A 25,001-nucleotide genomic window follows, 5' to 3' on the forward strand; every position below is an offset into this window, starting at 1 on the left:
ATGTGTATTAGTGATAAAAGAAGCACGCAAAGACTCGACGAAAAGCTTTTAATAGAAAGTTGAAAAAGGGCCATACATACAGGGGAACTAATGTCTAAGACACAACAACATGGAGAAACTGACATGATAGCAAGCCCCAAGACTTGATTTTTTTTTTTTCCTCCCCAAAATGGCATACATTTAAAATAAATAATGGAAATATTCATGGAATAGCATAGCCATTTCTCTTTGTCATTATTGCTGGTATATATTACCTGTAAATGCATTGTGGTTTTTCAGACTTTTTTTTCTCTTTTCTGGACAGACCTCTGTGATTGCAAAATTATCAATTCGACACGATAAAGGAAAAATGTTTATACATTGAAATCGTGACGGTTTTTAACAAACAAAAAATGAACATTCTTTTTTATTTTCATCTTAAGGAGCACAGCCTATTTTTGCCTTCAAGTACATGACATAGTGAAGTGTGTCCGACGACGCCACCTACAGGTACTACGCAGAAAATAAAAATATCCTGAAAAGCTTGTATTTCCGCAATTCGACAATAATGTGAATCCATATTTTTCAACTTTTATTTCTTTCGATTCACAAACACTCAGAATATTAGAATATTGCAAAATATAAAAGATTTTGAATACAAAAATGTAAGGCCACCAAAACTCTTGAACCTGTAGTTGGTACATAGTTGGGGTCCCTTTTGCCCAAATGGGTGCTACCAGTTTGTGGCCTATCACAGGAGTTCTAGAAGACCAGCGTGCTTCCACTGCGGCCTTTAGCGCTTCTTTTATTTGGTCTGAGTTTTCTCTTGACATGGCCCCACAGATTTTCTTTAGGGTTTAGGTCAGGTGAGTTTGCAGCATGGTAATGGGGTGCCAAGTCCTGCTGGAAGATGAAGTCTGCTGTTCCATGTCCTGGTAGAATGTTTGACTCCACTAAGCACGGAGAACCAACTCCAGCCACTGAAATAGATCTTCACTAGACCACGCATCTGCAGGCGATTTGATGACTTGCCTGCTTAGAATTCAACAATGCTTCAAAAAAGAAAGCTTTTCACAGTATTCTAATTTTCTGAGTTTGTGGTTTTAGTGAGCTGAAAATCTCGGAACTGCATTGAGATATGTCAATTTGCGTGTAATAGCTCCTTGCCATTTTCTGGTTTCAGCTTTTATGTTACGTTGCAAAATAAAACAACTTTTATTTGATATTTTATTTTTGGTAGTACCTGTAGTTGGACGCCGTTTGTGCTATCTGTTAGCTCGCTCACACACACATCAGCAGTGGTGTCCACAGTGCGGCATCCGTTTGGTGTCTTGGGCTGATCCTGAGTGCTCGACGGCAGGCGGGCGGCGGGTTTGCTTCGAAATCCTTTTGGGGAGCGGTCGCGACCCCGCCGGCGAGTCATCCTTGGCTGCCGCACGAGGACAGACTGTCGTAGAGCGAGTCGCTGAGGGACTCGGGCGTCTCTAGGACCTGCGGCCGGCCGGGCGACAGCGCCTCCTCCGGCCGCTCCCTGAGCAGCTCGGGCCCGCCGTCGTGGCTCTTCCCCCGCCGGCTCAGGCCCGACTCGCCCGGCGCGGGCAGTCCGCCGGACTCCACCGCCCGGCTGGGGGACGGCCCGCTGGCTCTCAAGCTCTGGAGGGGGGCCGGACACCAGAGGGCCTGTTAGCAACTGGCAATCTTTACATGGGCGTTTACTCGAAAAGCAATATTATTGGTCAATATCCATGTTTCGTCCTCATTTGATCTGAAAATAATTTGGAAGTGCAAAGATTCTGGCCAACACCAGAAATTTAGAGACAAGAATTGTTTGTTGACATTTTATTTCACCCAATAATTTACACAGTGCTTCAATTCTCTCTTCTCCTGCACTGCTTCCACTTACTACACATGGTCATATTTAGAAAAAATTTTAAAAAAGCACGTACCGCTCTGAAGGGGGTGGCAAAGGACACCACCTCCTCGTCTTCCTCCTCCACGGCCAGGTAGACGTCGGCGGGTGCCGCCGGAGTCTTGAGGTTAGGGAAGGTCCACGTCTTGGAGCGAGGCGAGAAGACGTGCGCGCCGTGGGCTTCCTTGGAATCTGGTCCACAGTGCCAAGATTACACAACTGGCCGGACAGCGAAAGACAGCCGGGCAGGGCGAGGCGAGGCGAGCTCACCTTGGCGGCGGATGACGCCAGCCGGGCCCCCGGCCTCCGTTTTGGAGGCGTGATGCGTGTCTTGAAGGAGCCGCTTGTGGGCGGCCCGGCTCTCGTCCGGCGCAGCGGGCTCCCGGTCCAAGGTGCGGGCCCGCCGCCCGGCCCTCCCCGGCGAACCCGAGGGCCGCTCCCGCCCCGTCGCCCCGCCCCCTCCGTCGGGGAGCGGGAAGGTGCCGATGCCGCTGTCCAGCGTGTACGTGGACGCTCCGGAACCTGCAGTTCGCATTGAAAAATCAAAGCTTTCAACTTCATTTTCAACTTGCCGAATTTTCAACATTCAACAGTAAGATTTCACAGTGTGGTTGAATAAGAGGGTTTAAACTAGGTTAATTTTTAAAACCATGAACCTTGTTAGGATTAGAGTTCCTAGGTAGGGTTATGCTTTCAAAGTAGCGTTTTACTGAGGTTTACTGTTTGAAAATGAAGTTTGAAAAAAGGTTTTGAAAAAACTATTTTGAAAATACAACCAATAAAAAAATAAGGTGATAGTTTTAAAGCTGGGGTTTAAAGAAAGGCGAAGGTTTCAAACTAGCATTACGCTTTCAATTTTTTTTTTTTCACTAAAAATTAAGCTAAATATTAGGAATAGAGTTTAAATGCCTTTACTAAGCTTAGGCTTTCAAAGTAGGGTTTTAAACTAGGAATTTGGTTTTCATTGAAAGGTCTCAAAACGAAAACCCCTTACCCAAACCCTTACAAGTAGGGCTTCAAAGTCGAGTTTCAAAGTAGGGTTTTAAACTACAGCTAGGGATTCAAAGTATGGTTTACAACTAGAGTTAGGCTTTCAAAGAACTAGACTTTCAAAACAGGGTTTCAAACCAGGGTAAGAGTTTCACACAATAGATTCAAAATAAAGCTAGGTTTTCAAACAAGGGTTTCATACTAGTGTTAGGCTTTCAAAGAATAGATTTAAAAAACAGCTAAGCTTTCAAACTAGGGTTCAAAACTAGGGCTAGGGTTTCAAAGTAGGGTTTTAAACTAGGGTTAGAGTTTCAAAGAATAGATTTAAAAACCAGCTAAGCTTTCAAACTAGGGTTAAAACAAGGGCTAGCGTTTCAAACTAGGACTAGGGTTTCAAAGTAGAGTCTCAAACTAGGGTTAAGGGTTTCAAAGAATAGATTTAAACTACTGTTAAGCTTTAAAATTAGAGTTTCAAACTAGGGTTAGAGTTTCATAGAATAGTTTAAAAACCAACTAAGCTTTAAAACTAGTTTTTCAAATGACGACTAGGGTTTCAAAGTAGGGTTTAAAACTAGGGTTAGGGTTTCAAAGAATAGATTTAAAAAAAACAGCAAAACTTTCAAACTAGGGTCTCAAACTAGGGCTACGGTTTCAAACTAGGACTAGGATTTCAAAGTAGGGTTTCAAACTAGGGTTAGGGTTTCAAAGAATAGATTTAAAAAACAACTAAGCTTTCAAACTAGGGTTTAAAACTAGGGCTAGGGTTTCAAAGAATAGATGTAAAAAACAGCGAAGCTTTCAAACTAGGGTTTCTAACTAGGGCTAGAGTTTCAAACTAGGACAAGGGTTTCAAACTAGGGTTAGGATTTCAAAGAATAGATTTAAAATACAACTAGGCTTTGAAACTATAGGGCTTCAAACTAGGACCAGGGTTTCAAAGTAGAATTTCTAACTGGGGTTAGCGTTTAATCTACAGTTAGGCTTTCAAACTGTGTTTAAAAGTAGGACAAGGGTTACCTAACCCTTTGAACAAGCGCTTGGCTTTCAATAGTTTCAAACTACATATCAAATTTCAAACTAGGGTTCCAAAATATGACTAGGGTTTCAAGTTAGGGTTTGTACACAGGACGTTTATGAACCAGAATTTGCTGATAAAAGCTCCTTGGACTGGCCAAGTCCTCTCACCTGCAAAGTGTTGCGAGTGAAGTGAATCGGCCAAGTTGTCATCAGACACGATCTTGTCCGCACGATGGGATGCCTGCGAGATGGGAGAGACGCTCAGACTTTTTCCAACCGACCGGGACCTGGCGGGAGACGCCCCAAGGGGCCCAGATGTCCACCCACCTTCTTGCCTTGGTCCTCGCCGGCGCCGGGACCCGCCACCAGGCCGCCTTGCTGAGCGAACATGGGCCTGGATGTCTTGCAGTCAAATGAAAGCCTTCGCTGCGGCAAGCTCGGGCCCTCCTTGCCGTCCACTCTGCAAGCAAAACCTCAATAAGTCAATGGGCCTATGGACTATTCGCAATCTTCACTGAATGCAAAAGGGATGCCGTTGTAATGTACTAGCAAAAATTCTCAAGCTTTTTAGCCATCTCTTGAGACCTTAACTGTTTAACCTCTTCAATGACCTTTATAAGAGATTTTGCTTACCCTACCCTGGGAAAACTGCATACTTTGTTTTGTGTTTGTTTGAAGCAAAGATAATGGAAGTTTTATTATTTCAGTTATTTTGAAAAATTGGAGAACCTGATTTGGGGTGTACTTAATTCCCTTTCAATAAAAATGGATGGATGTAATGTATAATGTCTAGATTTAAAAATATACAAATAAATTCACCCGATGCATTTCTGAAAAGTTGTTCAACAAACGTGTTCATTTTTTTGTCTTTTGCTGAAAACTAAGCATCTACAACAAATATCGGTTATTGACATTCTTGCTTGACAATTATCCATATCAGCCTAGCAAAAATCATTGATTGATCTAATTTGAGCTCGATTACATTTGTGCATTTTGGGGACAGAGAGTCTTCACGTGTCACTTTTTAGCCACAAATATGAGAAATGCAGTCATTAGGCGTAACTGTACAGCACTATGTGCTACTTCATACTTGGAAAAGCCTCTTGTTTTGTTTGCAGTCAAGCCATTGCGCCATTTTTTTTAAATGCGGCAACTGAGTAGCCAAGAGTGGGTGGGCACGTTCCTCGGCGTGGGCACCTGTTGAGCAGCTGCTGCATGAAGTTGTCGGAGCGTCCTCCCCGGTACATGACGGCCAGCTGTCCCTGAGTGGGGTCCATCACCACCTCGCAGGAGTGGCCCCTGCCCGACCTCTCCACGTAGGCCCGCTCCTCCTCCAACGCTCGCCGCAGCCCCTCCGCCTTCTCCATCAGCGTGGAGATGTTGAGGCCCTCCACGCCTTCGCGACACTTGCCGGCCAGCCGGCCCGAGTCCCGGCCCACCGACGGGATGTTGATCTTCCACTCGCGCTTCTCCTCTTTAGACTTGGCGGAGTCCGCCTTGCGGCTGAGGGCGGGCAGTTTGCTCTTCTTGCGTCCGAACCAGCCGGCGATGCCGTTGGACGCCTTCGGCTTGGCCTCGCCGGGCTCTTGGAGCTTCAGCACGTTCTCCTCGATGCCCTTCATCACCTTCTGTTCGATGGCCGACTGCGGGCTGGGCGTCGGCGCGGGCGGCGCCTTCTGCCCTTCGGATGCGGGAGGCCTGGGGGGCGGCGGCGGGAGGCTGTCTCCGTACGTGGGGTTCTTCTTCCCTTTGCCGCCCACTTTGGTCCTCTCCTCCGACTTGGAGGAATAGCGCGGGGCGTCGGCGGGTTTTCCTGCTCTTTGGACGGAGGGACCCTGGCAAGGTTTGGAGGGTGACTTGGGGGGGATTTTATTGGGACTTTGAGCAGCGCCTTTCACATTGGAGGGCAGCTGGAGTGAGGCGGGACACTTGATGTTGTTCCGCAATACCAGCGGCGCGTCGGCGTGAGGTGACGGCAGGCCGATCTTGCTCTTGGAGCTCACGCATATTTCTGCTTTAGCCGGCGTGGAGGAACTCGGCTGAGAGCCACCTGGGTACTTCAAACCCACGCCGCTAGGCCGCCCTTTACCTTCCAACGAGTCCGTGTACTTGGAATGTCCTTCGGCTGTTTTAGCAGGGTCCTCGCCGACCTCGTCTGGCGGCCTGGAGCCCGCCTGCAAGTCCTCGGAGCTCCTCAGCTTTCCCAGTGCAGCCAGCCTGTCTTTGAAGGCGTGGTGACTGGAATCGGTTTGCGACCTGGCCGCGGGCCTTTTGGGGATGGAAGACGGATCGTTCCTCCTCGCGGGAAGCGGGGGATGGGAAGGCTCGCCGTTGGGCGAGCGGTCGGCGCCACACCGAGAGCCGGCGAGGGCCGAAGAGTCGGGCGGGCCGCGATGGTCCACCCACAGCGGCCCGTCGGAATCTTGGTCGTCGTCCGACGTGGACTCGGACGTGGACTCCGACGTAGAGGAGGAGAACTGCTTTCGCTGCGGGGATGCGGCGAGGACGCTCTCGGGAAGCGATTTCACCAGTTTGCGCTCGCCATTGCTGGGCTTGCTTTGAGACGGAAGAGTGGTTCTTTTCTCCATCTTAGCGGACAGGTCAGATACGTTTTCATAATGGGGGATACTGGGAGCCAGTTTGGGGGAGGATGGTGAGGCGGCGGATGAGGGAGCAAGTGCCTTGGTTTTGGATGCAGAGAAGCTGCTGTAAGCGGCGCCTTGAGCAGGTGCGGTGCAGGCATCTTGGAGTTGCGGCGGGGAGGTGGGCGCGGAGTGAGTGGCGGGGTATGACTCGGACCTGGTGGGCGGCGGCGGCGGCTGCCTGCAGCGCTCGGCGGTGGTGGCCCGACGGGAGGGAACGGGCGAGTGATAGACCTCGTAGTTGTTGGTGCGACAGGGGATCCTGGAGCTGCGGGTGAGCTGGGGGCTGAGGCGGACGGCGGGGGCTGAGGCCTGACACTTGTCCCCCATGGAAGGGATCTTTAGGAGCTTGAGCAGTTTGGACGGCGAGTTGATGGCGGCTGTTTTGACCTCGGTGAGGCAGGAGGGGCTGGGACTGACGGAAGCGCCGGCTCGGGCGACCTCCGGATGGGCGGCCTCCTTCTCCGGGACGGAAGAAGCATCACTGGATGTCACGCTCGGGGAGGAGTAAACGGGAAGCTCATCGTCGCCTGCCTCGCGCTCACTGCAGGAGTTGAGGGCGCCTTCTGAATGAGGAAGCGAAAGCTGGGGGACCGGTAAGAAGTCTGTGAGTTCTTGGCAGTCCGGCTTCCCCTCCGATCCCTCCGGGCTCGGATGGGCGGCGTCGCCATCGTCCGCTTTGGAGTGCGAATCATTCTCGGTGCATTGCTTGGACGGCGGGACAGCTTCCTCCGTTGGCCTCTTGGGGGGACATTCGGTGGTGGCGACGGTAGGCGCGGCGCACGGCATGGAGGAACCGTCCGGGCAGTGTAAGCAGCAGGCCTTGCCTCCCTCGCACATCAGCGCCCCATCCCCGTTGACGTGTTGGAGAGAGTCAGTCTGTGAGCGGGGGCAGCAGCAGCGCGCGCGCCGGCCTTTGCACTGCAGCGCGTCGGCCTCCGCGGACACCAGAGCCTGGCTGTAGTCGCAGAAAGACAGGCCGGCTGTGGCTGGGTGAAACTTGAGAGGATCTGTCTCCTCCATCTTGCGCAGGACTTCCAGGATGTGTGCTTTCTTCTTAAAGAAGGGCGAAAGGGCCTCCATGGAGGTGGCGGTGTTGCGCGGGCCCGGAGATGAGTGCTGAGTGCGGTAGCCGTTCCCCTTTTGACAGGACAAGACAGAACAATTGTATCAGTATCACAGGAGACCAATGGAGCTAAGCCACATGGGCCCTGCGCGCAAACAACACCAGTGCCTTGTTTTTGGCGTCATGTCAAACACTAGTTTGCGCTCATCACCTTGGCTTGTGCTTGGTTCTGAGCAGCCTCCAAATGCTTGGCCGAGTCATTGTGCAGCGACGTGTTGTAGTCAGGGAGGGGTCCTGCCAGGACCTGGAGGCAGCAGACGGCCATGAGATGGTCCCCAGACACAGGGGAGCGCTTAACTTGATCTGCCAGCAGTTATTTTGTTCACCCAGAGCAGGTATTGTTGCATGCTAACTTAAGGACAACATAAGTAAAGCTATTCATATTAATGGTAATCAGCGGCTACTTTATTGTCATTATAAAACCAGACCAGAGTGCTCCACAGCTGTCCTTGAGTTTGAGGACTCTTAATGAGGACACTGAAACCAATTTCACACTTGCATTGAGAGGTCAACTCTTCAGAATGCAAGAAATGCACGTTGTAATAAACCTAAGCACTCAATTGCACTCAAATACAGAAACACTAATGCACATTATGTTGACGTGTAAAAATAAACGAACAGTGTTAGCAACGTGCTAATGGCTATTACATAAATGAGTATAAATACAGATCATTTTAACTTCAAATTTAAAAACTTCTCACATACAACATTGCATTTTAAGTTGATTTTGACATCACACAATTGAGTGCCTACATCTGAAGAAATCTTCACTGAAGCATTACATATGAGCCACTAGAGCTGTCAAAATTAATCAATTGATAAGTAATTGACTATCAAATTAATCAACAACTACGTTATTAATCAAGTAATAATTAAGAGGCATTGTTTAACTTCAAACTGTCCAAATATACTGATTTCATCCTCTCTGCAGCATTTATTCACTGATTTCAGTCGTATTACATATTTTTTTAAGAAACTGACTGACAAGGTCCGTCCAAACATTTGGCCAGTACTGTAAATGTATAGCAATGTAATTTTTCCAAATATGGTGCAGCTCCTCATGTGATGTCACGGTGTCTATTGCAACACGCACTCCCCTGTTGAACCCCAAAAAAATGAATATGAATGGCCATTCAGTCACCTGGTAATGAGCAGTGGGATGATTGGGCAGCTTCTGCTGAAAAAGCTCACAAAGTGCTCGATTCTGTTTCTCCAGGTCATACACCAGCATCTTCAACTTGATGCACTCTTCCCTCAGGTCCTGCTCCGTCAATCACACACAAAAAGCGCTCACTTAGGTCAGTGGACACTCAAAGACGCCGCAGAAAACGCAAGCAAGCGGACGCTACCTTCTGATTGAGGAGGGCTTGGACCACGTGGTTGGCCACCTAAAAGGAAAAACGTATTTAATTTGACGGGCCGCCGGCGGACGATCGAGTTTACGGGGTACATCACCTCATCCAGGCATCTCTCGTATGCTTCTCTCTGACTCTCGTTAGCGAGCATCAGGGCCGAATTTTCTGCCTGGGAGAGAAATGACAAAACGCTCACAAAATGCCACGTTTCTGTTCCAATGAATTGCTTGCTGTGTGTGCAACACAAGAGTTTGGAATTCAGCTGTCAGGGTTTTTCTTTCACGTATGAGCACATTACTTGTGTTCCAACAGTCAACGATGTATAGTGTGAGAAAAAGGAAAGCAGCAAAAATGAAAGCTGAGTTGACGTCAGCTGAGGATTCCCGCAAAGAAGAAAAAAAGAGGGGGGGAAGCTGGTGCTGATTGATTGATTTTTGGACCTAAAAACATTGCAGTAACTCTAATTCAATATTTGGATTCATCCCACCGACGATTCAGCTTTCTTTGCAGTCTCATGATGCTCTCATGGGCCCATTGTCTGCTTTTGTATGAATGATTATTCTTGTGCTGTTTGACTTTGCTTTTTTCAAGGTGGCCCACCCTAAAGGTGCACGTTTCTGCAGCGACTTGTAGATGTTACCGCCGGCCCACAAACAATACACACCTTAAGGGGATTTTAATTTTCACAATTTTCCATGCTTTAATACACACTGGCCTATTTGACATAACCTAATCAAACTTGTTGTTGGTGGGAAGCAGTTTTAGTTTAGCTTACCACATCAATGTAAAGCACCCACAGTTAACAATGCAAACAAAGATGCCAATGATAACACACAGTTGACGTTTTTCTAATGATTTGGCGATTGACAAAAGAAAACAGCATCATTCCTCCTGATGGTCGGAATTAAAGGTTGCAGCCAGCATTTAGGACTACTCCCATATACAGTCCGTTAAGTAAAAAAAAAAAAAAAACAATTGATGCCTCTCTTTTGTTGGTGTCCATCTTTCTCATCCGTCATAAAAATACATCCATTCATTCATTTTCACTAGCCGCTCATTCTAAGTAGTGTCGCAGGCCTGCTGGTGCCTATCCCAGCTTTTTCTCCACCAGTGCAACATGAAATATTTTAAATGTTTTCATATTTTGTGTACGTCAGGAAGAAAGAATGATATTTGTATTGAAAACGGGTGAATAGTGAGACAAAGGGCTTGGAAGGCCTTCACGAAGGCCGTGGAGATTGTCTCGAGGGCCGGGCAGCAATTTGAGGAGACTGCAAGCCTGTTTTGAGTGAGTACGGCTGGCTCACCTCTAGCTCCTTGAGCCGGTCCATCAGCTCGCTGCTGTTGTCCTCCAGGTACGACTCCACGTCCGCCTCCTCGCCCTCTTCGTCCGAGCAAAAGTCCTCATCGCACATTCTCCGCTCCGCCTCATCAGACATGCTTCTCATCTGGAAGGACAAACTGGAAAGTTAGGCTAGTGCCAGCCAGTAAAGTTTAACTATACAGCTGTTTTTTTGTTTTTTGTTTTTTTGCTTTAATTGTACTGGGAAAGAGCTAAACAGTTCAAAGATAAAACAGTTTGAATGAGTCAGAAAGTTGAATGTATCAATGGAAACGAATGTCAATTTTACCGTGCACATACAAGGTTGAATATTTGGAAAAGTGTGAATTTTTGGACTGAAGTGCTGGAATGTGCCAAAAGTTAGAAAAGATAAGAACGGGTTGAAAAATGAAGAAGTAGTTGAAGGACAAAAACAGTTGCATCAGACAAAAGGACGGTGAAAAATAGTTAGCGACAGTGTAAAATGTGAGATTGTGGAAATGTTGAAAGTGAAGGTCAAGATGAATTGAATGAAATGAACATTTAGAATTAAAAAAAAAAGTAAATTCCCATTTGTGATTTAAGCGGGTATCGTTGATAATTGACCAAAAAAAAAAAAAGTACTTGTCCTTTTGTTCTTCATTTTATTCATAAAACGCTTGAAAAAGCCAAACCCCACAGCTGTACTCGTATAAACTCAATAAAACAGTAACTGCTTAAAACACAAACAAAAGAGCCAGAAACAGGGGCAGCCTTTAATGAGAATCTCATGATGTGTTGGAGGCCAAGGAAGAAAAATGGCGGCTTTGAATGATTTCACAGCCTGCACTTTTTGATTGTACTTAAGTCAAAGAACTAACCCCCCCCCCAAAGAAAAACAACAAAACAGCCACAAATGTTTTAATGTGCAGAAGGCGTTTAGCCGCCCGTCACTTGTGTAACCTGAGCGGTGCGCTAAGTGTTTACAGGAAGATTATCGAACGCCGCCAGGGCGGCCTGCATAATGATATGCTATTCAGTAAGAGGAAAGATCTCAGCTACAGGTGAAAAATGAGCCTGACTCCTTCTATGTTAACATTTGCACACTAGATAGTTGATTGTGTTGCTTGATAAAAACAACACCGTTTAAAAATGGAAAATTTACCGTATAGTTGGCATTTTTTTTATACTACAAATCTTGTGAGACATCTGACCTCGTGAGATTTGTGTCTCGTCCTATCCCTATGAGAAATATTTCAATGACGCTTACGTTATTGAACCCGCGGGCGCACACACACACACCTGTGGTTTGCGCTCTCCTCTTGAGCCGTGAAGAGTTTGAGGGCGGCGTCAGGTGCCTCGCTCTCCCAACAGCATGAGCAAGGAGCTGCCAAAACAAGACAAAAACATTTTGCTTTCATTCATTTTTTCCCCCATTGCTGACTCAGACGAGACAATAAAAAATACACACACACGCACAAATGATTTGCACTCAATGAGCAAGTCAGCCATTTTATTGAGTCGTGCCAGAACGGCTGGGAAATTCCCACACAAGAGCTCAGCCAACAAAATAGTCTTCCCCATTCGATTCCATCAATGAATCTTTTTCTTTTTGCTGTTGTTTTTGACATGGGCTACACAGGAGAATATGCTTTCCTATTAATCGTTGTGTCTTGTCCCATCCCTAATTTACAGTGTTCCCCCAGTAAAGTATCACTTTTTGGAAAGTATACTTGCTGTCATGCCCTCCCAAGAGAGAAAGGAGAGCCACAGATGCCTGAGCGACGCCGGCTAGTAATTTTCAAGCCACCGTCTTTGTAAGCCAGTGACCTGTCAGTGTCCCGAAATGGGCCGTCAGGCTCATCATCTGTGATGTGTTTGGGCGTCGAGCTCGCGCCTTAATTCCTCCTCCCGAGAGGTGTGCACGGGCGAGCCGTGCCTGATCCTCGGAGCTCAAGTCAACGTGAAATGAGATTAGAGGTGTTGAGCATCTGCCCTCCCTGCGGTCTGGGTCAGAATAGAACGCCGGCGGATCATCTGGGCCGGCATCAAAAAACAACCCCGGAGCAAGGAACCCTGTCATCACCTCACCCCAAAAATCAATGGCGACACCTCGTCCACTATCCAGGGCTGTCGCGGAACCTCTTTCCTGGAAGGAGGGCAAAAAGTATTCCAGGAAGATGCAAAAGGGCGCGCAAAAGCTCCTTAAATCACGTCGGCGGCGTTCTTGAGGATTTGGCGCAGGCTGCAAGGCTGTCAGCGCCATCCTTGGCGAGACCAACCCTCCCACGCACCCAAAACCTAAATGTAGGCCAAAGTCGGGCGCTATTGTCTGCACGCTCAAGTTTGGGGCGCATATCAAAGAGATGTGACGAGCCAGGCGAGGCGAGGGGGGCTGCTTCCTGTTTGATGTTTGCTATGCCCATGGTACACAAGCAATATTTGGGCTGGTGGGGGAAGGGATCCATATACAACCTCACACACACACACACACACACACACACGCGCACGCTGGAGGAAAGGCATCGTGGCCCGTCTGTTTCCACGCTTTTGTTTTTGTTTGACACACGAGAAAGCCGCTCGTCAGATTTACGACGCTTTGTTGACGCCGAGCGAAAGCAGCCTGCCTACAACTCTCCGGCGTCAAAGTGGCACCTCGGATGCGGCGCGCCAAACAAAAAGCGGCTCTCGTCAGTCGTCCGGACAAAGCGCGAGCGACGCTCACCTTGGCGGTGGGAGGGGGGCGGCCGCGTTTCCTGTCATCCGCTCTCTCCGGCCGGCGGCGAAGGAGGCGGCCACCATGAGAGCGCTCACTCTACGCTGTCCCGTTTTTGAGGAGGAAGACGCTCGGGGAAAAACCCGCGGCGGGGCGCCAGCGCCGGCCGAGCGCGGCCCATTGTTTCGGGACGATGCAACCGGCGAGGAAGGCGTCCTCCGAGCCCAGCGGCGCAGCCTCTTTACTACGACAGCTGTGGAGAGGCCCCCACCTCCTCGCTCAAGTCGCCGCCTCCCTCCCCCTTACAACTCCTGCCTCTGCTACGCATTAACCCCGCAGCTGCCGTAAAGAGGGGAGCAAAGAGAGGGGGTTGCGGCGGCGAGCACAAAGGAACGGCACACAGGATATCCTTCCTGCAAACCGGGAGGGGAAAAAAAAAGCTCTGCTAAGAGGATTGGCTCACTGGAGCACTTCTGTGTTCAGCGCATTCGGACGCTTCTCGTTCTGGAATCAAGCCCCACCTGGACAAGGCCATTTCACTTCTCAATCACCGACAGAAGTCAACTTTCATTCATTTGACTTCTGGTTTTCTGATGAAGCTCCAAGCCGCCTTATGTTGGTTAGGCTGCCATGCATCCATCAGTAATAATAAGTAAATAAATGTGTGTTCTTCAAGAACAAACTGTAAAATCATAAGCAGGGTCCTGCGTAGCAAAGAAAACTGCATCCAATGGATCTGACTACTTTCATATCACAAAGTTAGGACTATTCTTTAATTTGATTCACTGATATAACATCCACTAGAATGGAACACTGTAGGCTAGTTGCTTGATTAGGCAATTGGAAACATAATTGACTATATCAATACCAACGTAATTTCACCCAATTTGATTATTCTTCTTGAAAGAAAGCCCGCATTATTTAGACCAGTGTTTCTCAAAGTGGGATTCGCAGTGGACTGCAGGGGGTCTATGTGTGAATTTGGGTGTTTTTAAACTGATTTAGTTTATCTTTTAACAGTTTCAGATTCGTGCCTTGTTCGGCTCAGTCCCTGTGTTTTTGGCGCCGCCTCTGGCCAATGTTGATAGTGCACTGATCCATAGATGGAGGGACAGAACATTGGATTATTCATCAGAAAATATTTTGTTCATTTTATTTTATATTACATCGTCAAAGTATTCATGACTCGAACGTATTTTTTCAAATGTAATCATTTTAAAAATTTGTCAAAACGTGTTTAGTGTCTACAACTGCTTGCTAATGAGGCGATGAAAGCAGCAAAGATAAAGCGGCATTTTATTTTATAAAGCTGTTTTTGACTAAATAATAGGCAGCAACCTTTTTCATATAACTCCTAATGAGTGATTTTCTCTTTTTTTTTGCTCAATCTAACAAAAAGGGCATTTAAGCCGAGTAGAATATGAGTCGCTTCTTGGCTGCCTGCAGAGTCGACTCAAAAAGCCGCCGCTTGGAAAATACTTGGATGACAATCACCTTTTTCGTAACCTTCTTGGCATGCATGGAGGATAAGTAAAGTCTTTGTCACACATTTGCATGTCTAAACCAATAAATACGCTGAATTTTGAAGATATAGCACACTTCTGGAAGACAACTGAATGAAGCTTTACCAATCGAAATCAAGTTAAAAAGCTGAGCTCGTCCTCCGCCTTCTTTTTTGCTCCTGGTAATTATACCATCAGAATCTGTTACGGGCCCATGCCTAAGTTGAAAAATGATACTTGATTTCTGGTAAATAAAGAATTCTCAGATGTTGAAATGGGACAATTTCCAGCAGCACAACTGATAAACTTACAAATGGCAGTGACTGACAGCCAATGGCAATGTGGGAAGCACGTCTGCCTCACAATTCAACTTGAGGGAGGTGATTTATTAGTTTTGGTGGAGTCATCAAATTTCTCTGCCATGACTAGGCCGCACGCATGACAAAATCCAATTTTTTTTTTTTGCGTCACCGCCTGTCTGTTCCAGTGACTCCCAACCATACTTAATTGAATATGATCAAATATGTCTGCAGTTGAACAAAAATATGTGGAACAAGTTTGATGCCCGAAGACAGGCAAAATGGCCATTTTAAAGCAAAATGGCAGATTCCCTGTCGTTTTCTATGTTTTGGAGCATTTGCGCACAGCAGACGTGCCGAGGACAATTGACTTTGCCAAACGGGTCGGTGCGGTACACAGTTGGCGCGCTGGCACTCTACCACATGCCCGAAGCTACATCGCAACCTCAAAAGACGCGCACACACTCCTCACAAGTCAGCAAATACAGTGAGCAAATACATTAAGAATCAACTCCTGCCTATCAATTGCTCCATACTAATATTTGCAAATTCCTAATTATGATGAAACAAGATAATCCGATTCTGATCAATGGTTTGGCCAGTACACAAATGGCCACATTCAGCGTGAGGTTTTCAGCAATGTTTGCACTGGCGAAAGACAAAAAAATTGTCGTCTAGGAACTATCAACTCTTGCGTTGATGTTTTATCGACCCAAACGTGTTAGCTTTGCTAACCTTGTGCATTAAGTAGCTTACAAACGGCCAAGGTCTCCCAACAATCAACTCAACCATGCTGTTTTTTTTATTCTTTTAAATCACAACAACATCCTTAAAGTTCTCTAAAAGTAATCAGCGTATTTTATGTGACAAGTGGCAATGGAAGACCAAAACGGTTAAAAATTAATGAAGAAATAAAAGTGGAAAAAAAAAAAACCTGAATAAAAAAAAAAAGACTCAAAATGTAAATGTGGAAATAAATGCAATTAATAAAAACACTCTGCTCACACATTAATTTAATCAATGCTGCAAAAAAAGCCAGAAGGAAAGGTTATTTAAATAAGAGGGCAGTACTAGGTGTACTGTGGGGGTTTTGTGCTTAGTTTGGATGCCAAAGAAAAAGGGCTGCACAGTTAATCGAATTTCAATCGCGATCACGATATTGGCTGCCACAATTAATTAAGCTGATCCTCGGAGATATTAACGTTTAAAAAGCCGCCTACCTTAATTGTCAAATCAAGCACTTTGTCATCCTACCAATAGGGGGCAATGTTTCCCACATGTTTGCATGACAAAAGCTTATGCTTTTCTCACCTTAATATATTATTTACCAGTGTGAAATGGCGTTGAGATTTCACCTGATTTCGTGTTCTTGTTTCAACTCTGGTGACCACGCTGACTTGAAAAAAAGTGAATGGAGGCTTATCAGACATTAATGTACAGCGACATGCTGATGAGCTGAACGGGCCACCGAGGGAATTCCCTCGTGAGGGTCTGCTGGCCTGACCCGAATGAGGGGCAGTCACATGCCCCCCCCCCACCCCCCACCCCTCCGAGCCAAAGCGCAGCGGCGTGCGGATAAAAGGCCTTTTGTCACACGCTCCGCCAGCCAGGCTTTTAGTCAGGATGCCGCCCAGCCCAGCGCTTGACCACCTCATTGGAACGGGAACAAGAAGATGACGGCGGAGTCACATCCTTGGACAACTGGAAGCCCACTCACTCATTTCAAGTTGACACACATCTCTCACGCCAGGGACAAGGTTTGCCAATACCTAACCCTAACCTAACCTGGATCCCGCATGCTAAAGGAGGTGGCGCCAAAAAAAGTATTGCATCATATGGCATCTGCACAACAACAACAACAAAAACTGTGACATCTTGCTAGCATAACAAGCATTTTCTAGCAATAAATAATGCAGTAGCTGACCAGGCTCATAGCGACACAATATTCAAGTTCATTTTAACTGGTAGGTGTTTTTTTTTGTCTGAGAATTGTGTTATTTGTGCCAAAAGATGGCGATGCTCTTGAAGTGTCATAATTGAGTGTTTTTTTTTTTCCGTGGTATCCATAAGTATTGATTTTTCCTCCCCTTTGGACAACGAAGGTCCCCAAAAATGGACAAAGACTGTCAACTGGTTAAATTAAACAGAAAAGCACCTGAAATCAATTTTCATTCATGAGGGCTCTTCTTGCCCACACGGAAGGGCATCCCACAACCCAGTTGCTCTATTTCTTCATGAATCCAAAGTGCACAGATAAAAAAACAAATCGCCGTCTAATTAGGATAACCAAAACCAAATTTGAAAGGGAACATTGCTTTTGTTTGGATTTATCTCATCAATTACAGTGAGAAAAAAATTACATGCGGCCAAGTTCTTCTTGGCTAAGAAAAGCAGCATGTGAAGATGTCAAATAATGCGCAAGTCACAGAGCTGATTTGTGACCAATCTGGTGCATGATGAACACGATTGGATGCGCAAATAGTTTGACAGTGACAGATGGCGAAGAAAGGAAGTGGCAAGCCCAGCGGAAAACAGCTGCATGGACCCAGCAACATGCACGCAAACATTGTTCCTTTCACGCTTCTACTTTTAACCACGACATTTGAAAAACGAAAAAAAAAAAAAAAATCTACATCTCCGCTTTCTAAGATGGACGCCAAACGAGGCCCAAAAAGACAAGTAAGAGATAAACTTTTATTAAGAATAATAATAATTACGGATACCAGATAACAGTGACGAATTAATTACAGTCCCAGTAAAAGTGTTTTTTAAAATGTATCTGATTTTTAATTTATAACTTAATTCTTTCTGTATGCTGATTAGGTCTTGCAAATGGCTGGCAATCAGTTCAGCGATTGCCCGAAGATAGCTGGGATAGGCTCATGATAAGCGCCATAGATATTGTATATCTGGTTTTATGCATCCAGCTTCTTGCTCTTGTGTGGTTGGTGTTGGAAAACTAAGGTCAAGCACACCCTCAAGAGGACACTTTGTTTGACCTCAACTGAAAGCCTCCTTTTGTGTGTAGGAGGCAAGGGCGTCACTTGACCTGATACTGTAATGGTGCACAAAGAATTAACGGGAGAGCACAAAGTGCATTTAAAAAAAAAAAAAAAACATATTTAGCACTTATTTATCATGGAAAACAAATAGTTTTTTTTTAAACTACCCAATCGTATCAGACTATGTTGCTGTCTGGTACTGCGGAAGTGCATTTGGCCTACTTATGGACTTTACTATAGACGTACTAATTATTATAAAGAATTAAACATAATGAATGCGCTTAGGTCAAATTTAATAAACTTTTTAATTTAGTTAAATGTCAATTCGCCCAATCTAAGTCAATGGAACTTTTTGGAATAGAAAATGAGGGCTTGTGGGAAAAGGGTAAATATTTGGAATAAGAAAAAAAACGCAGTCATCATGTGAATGTGTGGAATAATATGAAATTGGATCAAAAAAAAAATAATAATTACTTTGAGAAAAAAAAAAAAAGGCATGAACCCTATCAGGGTTCGAACCAGCGACTACTCACATCGAAAAATGGTACTTTAACCACTGTACCATGTAGCCTTTTAAACTAAGACCAATAACTTTCCCATTGAGAATGAATGTTGAATGAGTTTGAAGAAAGATACAGAGATATGGAAAAAATATCTGCAATTTGTAAATGATTGAAACTTTGTAAATGATCCCTAAGGTTAAACGAATCAGGAAAATGTTGTGAATGTGAAATTGGAAAGATTTAAATGTGAAATACCTAATCGGCCATTATAAATGAATGGGACTGTTTATTCGGAAAAAAAATGTGGACACAGCATGTGAATAAATTACCAGATTAATTAGCCATGTGAGCATTTCTTATGTGGAGTGAATACAATAGCAATGAAGTACAATAGAAAGTGTAATCTGAAATAATTTTATTTGTTCGTTGAACATAGAAGGAAGACATGAAAATGGAAGAGCATGTGAGAGCTGTTGGTTTGATCAATGGTAAATTTAAATTAAAAAAAAAAACGAATAAATAAAAGTCCTACCTTGATAAAGGGTTAAAATTAAAATGCATTATTTTTAAGAAGTTTTCTTACCACTAAAGCAGTTCAAGTCTAGACTACCAAATAAATGCAAAGTACCCACAGCTAACAATAGCAAAAAAGATGCTAAAGTAGTGAGTTAGCACAGCGCTTTCCAAACTAAATTTGAGAACGCCACGCGTTTGCTTAAGGAAGGACCTAAAGATCTGACGAGATCCGTGCGCACAAGATCATCTTGTTGTTGCAAGACTTGCAAAAAGGCAACTGCTTATTTGTTGCAAAAATCAAGTAAATCCTTGTGGACAAATACTCATTTTTAAAGTCAAAATCCAGCCTAAAAACAACTCACCCCTTTATGACGTTCCATTTATGAAGTTTTCCATCAAACTGTCAAAAAACGATTCTTTCAGGTATTCCCTCAAAAATTGTACTATTCCAGTGGCAGTATTAAAAAGCATCTGAATTACCTGCAGAAATCTCGTTAAAATCTGACGTACACTCTTAGGTGCCGTCACACACACCCGAATGCCCAAATCTCGACTTTTATAATATAAAAAATATTCTTTGTCACCACATCTGGCCGTCCGTTTCAAAGCAACAGGTGTCTCGTTTTGACATTACAAAAAAGACAAACAAAACAAAAACCAAAGGTTCCATCAGGACAGAAGAGCGAGAAGCCGGCCGAAGATTTCCCTCCTCTCGCGTCTGCAGTTGTGCGCGGCACATCTGGCAGCAATTAGCCGCCGACACAAGCGACAAGCGCCGCCCAATAAAGTCGCCCGCTCGCCTCGCGCTGATGTCATGCGCCACTAGTTGGACCAGCCGTGTCCAATTGCGCCATTGGGAGCGAGCCCCTCGCTGGCAACGGAGACGTTGGCCCGCGGCAAATAAAAACAACTCCTGCCCATTAGCGCCCGCTGACTCAGCTTAGCAACACGACAACAATGGACAGCGCGCTAGCCGACCATGTAAAAAGATGTCGATGGGACGCCACACAACCAATTGAAAGCAAGTGATTGAAAGTGGGTTCCCACCTTTGTACTTTGCACTCTAAATCCCATTAATGACTAATGGGATTTAAAAAAAAATCTGCACAATGTTGATACATTTTTCTTTAGGTTAAAATGTTTAAGATATTGGTGCTCCTGTGTTAATGATCCAGATCAATTTAGAGTTATTATTATTTATTGATTTTTTTTAGCATCAAGCAGTTCAGTTGATCAAAAATGTTTCTAGTTTAAATAAGGATTGACATTTTTTTTTCAGGCACGATGGTGGACGGTTATTTTTTTCAGTTTCACACTAACCTGTATAAACTTATAAAAAGTAAACATTTGTTGAAAGTTGATTTAGAAATGATAGTTTTTGGCATAGTTATGAAATTTTTATAGATAATCTTATTTAGGGGCGGGGGGGCATTTTCCCGTTCCAAGGGGGGCTTCCACAAGATTATTGTGGAGCACTGCAGTGTTTCTCAAACAGTGGGGGGGCTTCTTTTTTTTTTTTTTTTTAAGTTTCAGGGACTTTGATGCACTTGTTTTTTTTCAGTTTTAGACTAAGTTGTAACTCATATAAACACTGTAAAAAATAATTAATGTTGAAAGTTGATTTATGTTGCTTTTTTCTTTTGTTAATGTTAAAAAGGTGACAGGTTTAGGTATGCTATCTATAATTTTTATGGATAATCTTAATTATAGTCAGCGCGTTGAGTGGGGGGAACGTTTTCTCTTTCCTTGGAGGGGCTTGGTAAAATTGTAATTATAATTGAGAAGCAGTGCTATATAGGGCATGAATACATGAAGTTAAAAGATCCAGGATCGGACGATGAAGCTGTATTTGGATTAAAAACATTAACAAGAGATGACATTTGCTTCATGCTGGTGTATGCTGTGTTTTTTGTTTTATTCTTTTTTCTAAGATGGTCTAACGAGATGAGAATATTACCATGGAAGAATCGAACAAAAAGTGATCATAATTAAGATGAGACAGCCACATTTGTCTTTGTCATTCACTTTTTTTTTTTACTTCGAATCCAATTTGTAATAATTTCCCTACTCAAGAAAAAAAAAACGTTTCTGCCTCCCCTCCCCTGACTATTTCAGCCACCCCAATTACACACAAAAGACACAAGAAACTTCTTTCCGCTTTACCGATCAATACCAAGTGACGTTTGTAAGCAGTTATCTTACCAGTATGAATTTTGGGTCAGTCGAAGAACTCGGAACCCTCTCTAACCTACAGGTTGAATGGGCGTCGTTTTCTCTAAAGGCGGACAAGGATTACGGAAGAAAAGTGCTTGGTTGTCCAGCAGACTTTTAGCAGAAGTCATACTGGAAGAGCCTCTAGGTGGAGAGCAAACAGCTAGGCCAAGCAAATAGTGACACACAAAGCGCATACCCTCAAAACCAGTCATGAGACACTTAGAGACATAAAGACACATATCAAAATGACATTATCTTGTTTTTAAATCATTGCTAAGGGCTTCTAAGTTATTTGTTAAATTTATGTCATTAGGCCATAATCAAATATTAGCAATATGACAACACTTCCTGTCAAAATTCTGAGTCGGGCAGGAAGGGCCCCATCAACTTGAGGACCTCGATAGTCCCCAAAAAATATCTTCTTCGATTGCTAATGCAGTTTCAGCATTCTTAACGGCCCAATCAGTGATACTGACAAGCTTTTTTGTGCTTTTTTTCGAGAAAGTATTTTTTGGGGGGTGAAATAAATTTTAAAAAAAAAGAAGAAGTTGACGAGAGCGAGCAAGTCTAACGAGATCCTTTGTCAACAAATTTGGTGGAGCTGTACTTCTCTTATTGACTGACAAATTTCACTTCTAAAGATCTACCAATGAGCTTGCGCGGGTGGAAATTCTACAAAAAGCCGCATTGAAACGATGGTGTCTCGCCCTCAAAGGTCGTCCGTTTAAAAGGTGAAGCACTACTTGTGCAAGCGTACGCACTTCCTTCTTTTCACACTTCCTCTGTGAGCAAAACAAAGTCTGGCATCCGCTGCATTAGTGAAAAAGACACGTGCTTTTCAACTGTTGTCTGCCACCGCGCCGTTGACATTTTGACACCCGCTTTCACATGGTAATCATTTGAAATGAAGGGCGGATAAAGAAAATGCGAACAGTGCTCCACTACTGAGAGTGTGGCTGAGCAAGAAACAAAAATGCCGAAGGAACATTGAACTTGTGGTGGATGATCAAAGCCACATGTAGCTACATCATTTTTGAACTGAACGTGACAAAGTTGCCTTCCCTTCGATCTTTTCTGACATGTCCTATCTGATGGTTTGTCTTATGAGCAAAAAGTTATGTTTTAATTCCTCCTAGATTATCGCAAAACAAATAACTGGGTGCAAATTGGAACTATGCTTGTACATTGGATTAAAGGGAAAAACAAATCTCACAAAAATCCTCAATACAGCAAAAGTCTTCAAATGCTAATTGGGGTATGCTTTTCCCCGCAAGGAATGCTTCAATACAATTCTTAAAATGCAACCATTTGATTTAGTTCATTTTGCAGGGATTGACGTGCTATACATATGTTACAAACTATCTATGTGAATTCAATTCCAACAAACAACAACACATCAGCAATTCCTAACATGAAGTATGGGAGACCGAGGCTAGTTGTCACATGGGTAAATTTTCACATTGCAATTATCTTCTCCGCCAGAGGGCGTAGCAAAAAAAGTGGAATATTGTACTAGTTTTCTGTCTTTACATGGTCAGGGGTCATGTACTGTCTGAGAAGACAGTGGCGCATTGTAGGCAGAGCACCAATTTACTATGTTGCAAACTCCAACGGGTTAAAAAATAAAAACAGCAAATTGGTATATTTTAAAATGAATTTCTTTCAGGTAAAAAATCATAACAATGATCAATGCGGATTTGTTAGGAGAGGTCGAGGCATCTGGTCTAGCCCCAATCATGTTGAACAGTTAAGGATAACTTTAAGAAAGAAGTAGCTTTAGCAAAAATGATAGTTTGGGACACTTTGTCACAGTCTGGATTTTAGTCCAGTGTGGGATTATTTTGTGTGAACGTTTGTTCACCTCAACAATAATTGTTTTCTAACTTCAAAGTTCAAAACTTCAAAGTTCACTTTCAAGTTTAAAAAAAAGAACAATAACTGTGTCCTTGTTTTATGTTTTGAAAATTTCAGTCGTCAATTTACCTTATATTGGGGGTAACATGTTCACTTTCCCTATACGATGGCCCATCATTTTAAACTGCGAAATACGAAAATGTTGTTAATATAAAATGTATGCTTAAGACTTTGGTCTTTCATGTGGTCCAGATTTATTTCCAAATGATGCATTAAGAAATATATCCAAGTGTAGAAAGTATGAAACAAGCAAGGGTCTCCTCGACGCTACGTTCAAGGATGCGACGATTTGAGTTTGCTCTTCAAATCAAAACAAATATTTCATGATTTTATTTATTTATTGTTACTGCGGATGTATGTTAACTTTGACAATGAAGTAAGGAATAAACGCTAACCCAGGATGAACATACAAATACGAAAGCGGACACTGGGAGGGCATCCCAATGTGAGTTTCTCATTTCGTGTTTTTGCGATGCTTTTGAATGTGTGCGTTATGCGTCAAATTCCAAATGCGTGCCAATTTGGGCCTTTCTGCTTAAAGCAGTCAGCTGACAGTATTCCGCGACGTGCGGTTTGGCAGCTGCCGTCCAAGAAATGTGACGAAGTGGGCAAAATGGAGCCCAGGAACCCGAACGCCGGGACGGGGGCTTCGGCTGCAGCAGGCCGGCCGGCCGGCCATCCCTCCCATTGGCCTTCCCCGGCCCCAGCCTCACCGTCTCCGCTCGGCCTTCTGGCAGCGACCCCTTCACCGCCGCCCCTCCTTGGTCCTCGGCTCAGATAACGACACGAGGACGGAGTCGCTTACCTCATTTTCTTAGCGGTCCTCGACGCCACTCGGACTGAAAATGGAGCGCGTCCTTGTGTAGCCGCTGCCGCGGCTGGGCTCATTTGTCCTCCTCCTTGTCGTCTCGTCGTCGCTCTTCTGTGGCGTGTTTGGCTTGAGGAAAAGTGATGTCATTGCATGAAGCTGCTCAACCCGCCCCCATTGTGTGTGCGCTCTTTTTTCTTTTTTTTTTTCTTTTCTTTTCCATACGCTGTCCTTTTGCAGCCAAGTCCAACTCCGGCACAGCACATACTTGCGCAAAAGACGTCTTCATTATTCTCGCGTCCTTCTGCGATGTTGGCATGTAACAAACTCTAGTTGGGAAAACTTCTGCACAACGAATTCCTAAAATCAAAATATTTCTAATCAATAATTTGCAGGAAAAAAAACTATCAAACTAAAGATCGCGAGCAAAGATTGCATACATGACAAGGCTGCATGTTCGCTAGCAATTGAACGCAAGAATTAGTAAATAGAATTAGTAAATAATCAAGTAGCAAAACTATGTTGGACAGCCGGGTTCATCCCAAGGACAATCCAATCGAAATCATTTTCGACATCATATTAGCAAACATCTTTAGCTGACTCGTCAATTCAGAAAAAAATAAAAATCAAGAAATCTATGAAAATAATGATTACTGCACACGTTCAGACGGTACGTCAGGACCTCATCCTGCAAAGTTAGAATTGGCTAAAAACACCTATTTGCAAATCCACGCACTAAAAGCCACAAGAACGCTCCTTTTACAAAGCGGAACATGGGAGTCAACGATGTGCATTTGAATCCACCCATCCATTTTCTAAAGCTGCTTCTCTTAACAAAAGTCACAGGCTTGCTGGTGCCTATCTAAGCTGACTTTGGGCAGTAGGCAGGGAACACGCTGAACTGGATGCCAGCCAATTGCAGGGCACACCAGGATGAAAAAAAAAAACATTCATGCATCAATTACACTATGGATAATATAGTGTCCAATACACCAATATTGGAGGAAGTCAGAGTGCCCGCAGAGAACCCAGGCAAGCTCTAAGAGAACAAGAGATCTCCACACAGGAAGCCCGGAGCCAGATGGAATTGAACCCGTGTCCCTTAACTGTGAGGCAGACGTCTTGACCATTGCTCCACCAAGCCACCAGTTGAAACCATGTATTGGTTTGTTAACTGAAAGAGGTTTTTTTTTTTTTTTCTTTTTCCTG

The 25,001-nt window shown here is 44.5% G+C and overlaps 1 protein-coding gene across 2 annotated transcripts; it reads right to left on the minus strand.

Moving 5' to 3' along the window:
* Positions 1-34: 34 nt before the first annotated feature.
* nckap5l (NCK-associated protein 5-like) lies at positions 35-23,928 on the minus strand. 2 transcript variants are annotated; one of them, XM_088406003.1, is made up of 13 exons: positions 23,790-23,928; positions 11,621-11,705; positions 10,326-10,466; positions 9,119-9,187; positions 9,013-9,051; positions 8,805-8,924; positions 7,815-7,907; positions 5,093-7,677; positions 4,223-4,355; positions 4,064-4,136; positions 2,159-2,410; positions 1,926-2,080; positions 35-1,632 (listed from the first exon to the last, which is right to left on the minus strand). In XM_088406003.1, exons 3-13 carry the CDS (start codon positions 10,464-10,466, stop codon positions 1,399-1,401), a joined length of 3,894 nt encoding a protein of 1,297 aa, XP_088262129.1. In that variant the 5' UTR covers positions 11,621-11,705; positions 23,790-23,928; the 3' UTR covers positions 35-1,398. The 2 variants fall into 2 exon arrangements, with proteins under 2 accessions (XP_088262129.1, XP_088262139.1); XM_088406013.1 differs by lacking the exon at positions 23,790-23,928 and adding an exon at positions 13,044-13,817.
* Positions 23,929-25,001: the final 1,073 nt, after the last annotated feature.

Source organism: Hippichthys cyanospilos, chromosome 2 (assembly GCF_059441005.1).
Source record: "Hippichthys cyanospilos isolate Australia breed blue-spotted pipefish chromosome 2, RoL_Hcya_1.0, whole genome shotgun sequence".
Classification (NCBI taxonomy): Eukaryota; Metazoa; Chordata; class Actinopteri; order Syngnathiformes; family Syngnathidae; genus Hippichthys; species Hippichthys cyanospilos.

What these genes read in the sequence shown, in the direction of transcription:
- nckap5l (XM_088406003.1), bottom strand. Translation starts at nt 10,466, where the DNA reads ATGAGAAGCATGTCTGATGAGGCGGAGCGGAGAATGTGCGATGAGGAC. An exon ending in ACCGGCTCAAGGAGCTAGAG is followed by an intron (nt 9,188 to 10,325) that starts GTGAGCCAGCCG and finishes TTTCTCTCCCAG; the next exon opens with GCAGAAAATTCGGCCCTGAT. An exon ending in GCGAGGACCAAGGCAAGAAG is followed by an intron (nt 4,137 to 4,222) that starts GTGGGTGGACAT and finishes CCCATCTCGCAG; the next exon opens with GCATCCCATCGTGCGGACAA.